Source organism: Plodia interpunctella, chromosome 8 (assembly GCF_027563975.2).
Source record: "Plodia interpunctella isolate USDA-ARS_2022_Savannah chromosome 8, ilPloInte3.2, whole genome shotgun sequence".
NCBI classification, from domain to species: Eukaryota; Metazoa; Arthropoda; class Insecta; order Lepidoptera; family Pyralidae; genus Plodia; species Plodia interpunctella.
Window position 1 is genome coordinate 7,868 of NC_071301.1, and position 6,905 is coordinate 14,772.

The window sequence follows — 6,905 nt, forward strand, 5'->3', positions numbered from 1 at the left end:
AGAGCGCAAGCTGCTGCCCAAGCTACCGTCACATAGGCCCGAGCTATGCGGTTAGCCACAACTTTTTGTGGCCTACGCAGTCGGGCCTTATTGGCTGCGGAGAGCCTATCTGACCAAATCGGCGCCCCGTACAGCGCCATGCTGCGGGTAACTCCCGCATACAGCTGACGGCACGAGGCGCCAGGCCCTCCGACATTGGGCAGCAGACGGCTCATTGCCGACGCTGCGCCTATTACTCGGGGAGCCAGTTGACGAAAGTGCTCCCCGAAGTCCCAGCGTGAGTCCAGGATGATGCCCAGGTACTTTAGGTACGGCTTCACCTGGACTCTCTCCCCGCCAATGGGAACGCATTCATTTGAGGGCGGTCTCCAACTACGCTTCCTCCCGAAGGCGATGACCTCACATTTGCTAAGGGCCACCCTTAGTCCCAGCATCCTGATGCGTGTGAGCATCAGGTCTGCCGCGACCGCCGCAGCCCTAAGGGTGCTCTCCAACTGCTCCCCCCGGACAGCCACCATTGTGTCATCCGCATAGCAGATGACTATTGTCCGGGGGGGTAGGGCCGCGCGGATGGCCCAGTCGAAGCCGACGTTCCACAGCAGGGGGCCTAAAACCGAACCCTGGGGAACGCCGCAGGTCATCGCCCTCACCTTCCGTCCCTCCTTGTCCTCGTAGAGCACCTCCCTACCTGTTAGGTAGTGCCCTACGAGGTTCCTTAGATAGAGGGGCACTCCGTGATACCGGAGCGCCTCCTCTATCACTTCATAAGGGAGGGATCCGAAGGCGTTCGCTATATCAAGCGATACGCCCACGGCCCCTCCCCCTCCCCCAATTGCTTCCTCCGAGAACGTCCTCAAGGCCCCGATGGCGTCAATGGTGGACCGCCCCTTTCGAAAGCCATATTGGCAGTCCGACACATTGGGTCCATCATTTTCCAGATGCCGGGCGATTCGGGCCGCCACAATACGTTCCAGCAGTTTGCCCGTTTCGTCCAGCATCAGGAGGGGCCTCCACCCCGAAGGAGAGTCCTCAGGCCGGCCTTCTTTCCTAATAAGGACAAGCCGGCCTTCTTTCCACGGCTTTGGGAACCGCCCCGTCGACAAGCAGTCGTCGAACAGCTCTCTGAGGCGGCTCCCAATGTGTTTCGCCGCCACCGGGAGTATGGGACCAGGGACTCCGTCTGGGCCTGGGGCCTTTCTGCGGCCCTCCAGACGCTTTAGTCCCCAGTCAAACTCCTCGTCCGTCACCGGTGGCACGCTCGCCGTGGTGGACTCCCGTTCAGGGGCCGACATCCTCGGAGGGACAAACTCCTCAGCAGAGGGGAACAGGCCTTCCACGATCCGCTTGAGGAGGCCCGGTTCTATGGAGGCCGTGGGGGGGGCGTATCGCAGTTTGTTGCGTACGGTCCTGTATGGCCTCCCCCATGGGTCCCTGTCGAGCGTGGCCAAGAACTCCTTGTAAGCGTCGTCCTTGGCCTTGGCTATCGCAGCCGACAGGGTCCTTTTGGCCTCCTGGAGAGCGAGGTGCAGCCGCGCCTCCTCTCCGTCAACGACATTACGCCGCCGTCTGCAACGCGTATACTCGCGTCGAGCTCGGTTACTGGCGGATCGGAGAGCAGCGATCTCTTCCGACCACCAGTGAACCGCCGCTCTTGCAGCCGGCGGCCCGGACCTCCTCATCGAAGCGTCGCAGATCCGCGTGAGCGACGCACGAAGGCCTGTTGCCCTCTCGTCCACACCAAGGGAACGGCTTGGTGTGGGTCCTATCCAGGCTTCAGTCATGGCCGCCTCCTCAGCCAGGTCCCTGTCGAGGCTAGCCAGACACCATCTCGGGAACCCCCGGTCCCGCCCCCTCAAGCCCTGTACGGGCTGCTGGGGCCTGTTGGAGACCCCCATTCGGATGTACCTGTGGTCCGAGAGGGTCTCCACGTCCTCCAGGACACGCCAGTCCACGACACGCGCGGCAATGACGGGGCTCGCGAAGGATATGTCGACAATCGACGCCCCGTTCCGCCGCACGCATGTATCGACGTTGCCCCGGTTTAGGACTTCAAGCCCCAAACCCACAGCCCAATCGTACAGGGCCTCTCCCCTCGGATCGTCGACAGGAGAGCCCCAAGCCGAGTGCTTGGCGTTGAGGTCTCCCATCAGTAGCACCGGTGCTGGCGCCGCTCTCCCGATTACCTCACCCACCCTCTCGAGAAAGTCCTCAAAGGCACGCAGCGGCCTATTGGGGGAGAAGTATGCCGCAACTATGGCAAACTCCCCCCATTTTGCCGCCGCGTATCCCGAACCACTATCGATTCTCGAGAGGGGTGGGCGATCCCCAGTTCGGGGAGAGGTAATTGCCACCAGCCCGTCCGTGTCTCCGATCCAAGTAGGAAGGGGGGGGACACAATACGGTTCCACCACGACGGCAGCACCAATGGCCCACTCCGCCACGTGCTGGACTAGGAGGTCCTGTGCACGGGCGCAGTGGTTAATATTGGCCTGCAGCACCTCTGCCTGTTGCGGAGGGCCGCCTGGCATTAGTGCTCCATCGTGGTGCCCTCAGGGGTTCCCTTGTTTGAGGGGGCCAGTTTGCCCCGTGTGCGCGGGGGATTACACGAGGGGCCGCCCATAACATGTTTGGCGGCCAGCTTGTGCGCAAAACACACCGCGCACCAGGGTTCACTGGCCTCGCACGCGGACGAGATGTGCCCCGCTTTGCCACAGCGATGGCATAATTCTGACCTGTCCACCGGGGACGGGCAGAGGGCTCTGGTATGGCCTATGCCCATGCACCGGAAGCACCGCATGGGCAAGGCCTCCAGCCCCCTGACCTTGGCGGCCGTCCAACCGACTAGAAGACGCCCCTCGTCTATCAGGGCGTTGGCAGCCGCCACAGGGCAGGTGATGATCACCGACGCCGTCATATCCGGCGCCATGCGAATGTTCCCCACCCTGACTTGTCCCGGCAGACATTTCCCCGCCCTCGCTGTGGCCTCTGTCAGGGCCTCCGGCGTTATACCCTCATCAAGGCCAGAGACCCTGATTTGTGCCGCTTTAAACGGCCTCGTCACCTCCGCCTCTCCACCAATGATCTCCCGGAGCTTCTCTGCGAGGCTGTCCGCTGCAGCCCCGCTGTTAGCTCCGGGTATCTCAATGATACGGGCCCCCGTTGCCGTGCCTCGCACAGCCGACACATGGTCCACCCCTATCGACGAGAGGTCAATGGTGGTGGCCCTCGTTATCACCGCGCGGTAATCCAATTTGGACTCCGGCTTGAGGGTCACCACCACCGCCGAAGTCTTAGGTGAGGCAAACCTGATCTTTTTAGGCGGCTGTGCGCTCGCCTTGGGGGCCTTCTCTGGGGTAGGCTCAGGCTGGGCAGAAGGGGATGGTTTGTTCCCCTTCTTTTTCCCCTTCCTAACCACCTCAGCCCACCCCTGTTCACCTTCTTGAGGCGGAGGTACAACGGCAGGTGCCTGGGCCTGTACCGTCCCCTGTTTGGGCTGCTTTTTAGCCGGGGCGGCTTTGGGTGCAGGCCCAGGTCGCGCTGGGGGCATGAGGGTAGCCCCCGCAACTGCACCGGCGTAGCTTCGTCCCGTTCCTGGGGCCGGTGCTTCAGCCTCCTTCCTCCTCTCGTCAGCCGCGAGAGGCGGCCGAACGATTGGTTCCGGGGCCAGGATGCCTCTCTTCTCCGCCTCCTTGAGGCGGTCATTCACCATGCCCCCCAGCTTGAGGAACATGTTCCTCTCAAAGGACTCCTTCCATTCGGAAAGGAGTCCTCTGATATCCTCCAGCGAGGGGGCACCCACCGGTGTTTGGGCCTCAGTCGGCGTCGGAGGCACACGTTCCGCAAAGGCCGTGCGGAGGGCCTTTGTCTCCTGTTGGAGGAGCGAAAGCTGCTCCCGCATCCTCTTGTTGTCCGCTCTTAGGATGCGGACAGCCTCCGACTCCTCACATTGGGCCTCTATTTTTCCGGCCGCCACAATAATATCATGGCAGGCCTCATTCATGGCCCGCCATGCCGTTCCCTTTAAGTTGCCGGATTTTCCGGCCTCCGCCAACACTCTTTGGGCAGCCGCCCTCACTACCTCGAGGTGTTCATCCACCAGGCACCTCTTATTGGTCTGCTCCATGCCCTTCAAATAGCTGCTGGTGCCAGCTCTCTCCAACTCACGCTCAAACTGGGCATAGTCCGCCGAAAGATCGCGGAGCCTCTCCCTTGCCTCAGCCGTTCCAGCATAAGAGCCCCGACGAGCAGCCCGGCCTCTCGTGACGGAGGAAAGCTTGTTGGAGGCCCTTTCAGCCTCCTCAACATCCTCCGACGCTTTCCTCTTAGGGGCTTGGCCCCGCTTCCTGCCTAACTCAACGTCTGGGAGCCAGACTGACCCGTCCGAGTCTCCGTCGGAAAAGTAGAGAGACTCCGATCGGCTAATCACCGTCTTCTCTCCCTCTTCCACATTTATCACCTCTTCTTTATCCCCCCCGGTTGATCTCTTCCCCCTTGGGGTCAGAGATCTTCCCCTCGCAGATTTGGCCACGGTCCTACCCATGTTGGGCCAGACGTGACCAGGTCAGAATAAATGGCCCCAGTGGGGCAAAAAAACAAAGCAAAATTCACAGACAGGGGGCAGCAATTGGCCCCTGCCTGGCTACGAGAAACTGAGCTACTCCGCACCAGCGGTCTGGTAGCTTTGGTCAAATACGCGACCTTGTTTCCCGTACCAACAGATAGGATCCTGTCAGTGCCCCAACTCCACAAGGAGCCAAGACACTGAACCCGTCAAAAACAAAATAGATAACCAAGAGAAAACTCTTAGTGACAACAAACACCAAGACACCTCAATTGCACTCGACGCAACCTCAGTACACTTAGCACACCTCAGTACACTTAGCACACCTCAGTACACTTAGCACACCTCAGTACACTTAGCACACCTCAGTACACTTAGCACACCTCAGTACACTTAGCACACCTCAGTACACTTAGCACACCTCCTAGTACACTTAGCACACCTCTAGTACACTTAGCACACCTCTAGTACACTTAGCACACCTCGTACACTTAGCACACCTCCGTACACTTAGCACACCTCCGTACACTTAGCACACCTCGTACACTTAGCACACCTCGTACACTTAGCACACCTCGTACACTTAGCACACCTCCGTACACTTAGCACACCTCCGTACACTTAGCACACCTCGTACACTTAGCACACCTCCGTACACTTAGCACACCTCCGTACACTTAGCACACCTCGTACACTTAGCACACCTCAACCTAACCTAACCTAACCTAACCTAACCTAACCTAACCTAACCTAACCTAACCTAACCTAACCTAACCTAACCTAACCTAACCTAACCTAACCTAACCTAACCTAACCTAACCTAACCTAACCTAACCTAACCTAACCTAACCTAACCTAACCATATATCCATTTGTTCCCCTACATCCCAGTGAATTTTCTCTTTAGTGCATCTCGTGTACCCATCGATATAACAAGTGTTTTCAGTGCAGTTTTCTCTATAGTTTCTCTTTAAAAAATTCATTTAGTTCCCGTAAACGCCATACTTAGGCGCTAACACTCAAATAATTCCCTATAATTTTTTCTCGCTATCCCTTGATCGTCTTTGGTTGTAGTTCTGCTTACTTACCTGTCTCCCGGCTCCCTGTGAAGTTTCGTCGCATTCCGTTGCAGTTTTCTTGCATTCTCACCTGTAACATAGAAATTTTTCATACAAATTTTAATAAAATCACACTTTTTCCCCTTTTTTCCAAATTTTTCTATCGGACCCTCGCTAGCTTGTTACACCATCTTATCAGGCTAACGGAGGCGCATCTTTTGACGCCTCACACGTCTCGATAGGACCACCCGTTTTTGAAATCGTATTTTCACGATCTTCAAAAAGTCTACCTAAGCCCCTCAGGCACGTGGTCGACATATATCCATTTGTTCCCCTACATCCCAGTGAATTTTCTCTTTAGTGCATCTCGTGTACCCATCGATATAACAAGTGTTTTCAGTGCAGTTTTCTCTATAGTTTCTCTTTAAAAAATTCATTTAGTTCCCGTAAACGCCATACTTAGGCGCTAACACTCAAATAATTCCCTATAATTTTTTCTCGCTATCCCTTGATCGTCTTTGGTTGTAGTTCTGCTTACTTACCTGTCTCCCGGCTCCCTGTGAAGTTTCGTCGCATTCCGTTGCAGTTTTCTTGCATTCTCACCTGTAACATAGAAATTTTTCATACAAATTTTAATAAAATCACACTTTTTCCCCTTTTTTCCAAATTTTTTCTATCGGACCCTCGCTAGCTTGTTACACCATCTTATCAGGCTAACGGAGGCGCATCTTTTGACGCCTCACACGTCTCGATAGGACCACCCAATTTCCACACCCGCCCAATTGTGTTCAGGTTGTAAAAGGGACTTCACTTGGGACACCCCATACCCAGATCTACTTCGCTTTTACCGCCACCTAGGGCCAAAAATTGTCAACTAAATTAACAGCTCCCTTAATAACAATAGTTTAGGATTACTTCGCTAGTTCTACCCGTCCTCTACTTCGGAAAAATACCACTTCCAGTTAATCTCCCTTCAGCTGCTCTCACTCGCTTCCTCTATTTTCGCTTTCATTGACGACATATTAAATTTTTTCATACTTCTTCTTAACACTTTTCCGGTCTAAGCCAACATGGTCCTAGCCCATTCACCACCGCGTAAGGCGGCCAATACTCGCCCCCCAGACAGGAACCTCCCCCGCATCCCCGAAACTCCTGCGGACATTATCACGCAGCAAAGCCCCTCACCGCAACCCTCTACCTCCAGAGCGGGACGTTCGCATTCTCTTTCCCCGCGCGCCTCCTCTAGGCTGGCTTCAATCCGGGAATCATCCCCTAGCCAGGATCTGC

General features: G+C 56.2%; 1 protein-coding gene across 1 annotated transcript; it reads right to left on the reverse strand.

The window, feature by feature from the left end:
• Positions 1-2,527: 2,527 nt before the first annotated feature.
• LOC128672143 (uncharacterized) lies at positions 2,528-4,540 on the reverse strand. The gene has a single exon (XM_053749089.1). It carries the CDS (start codon positions 4,538-4,540, stop codon positions 2,528-2,530), a length of 2,013 nt encoding a protein of 670 aa, XP_053605064.1.
• Between the last annotated feature and the right edge of the window lie 2,365 nt (positions 4,541-6,905).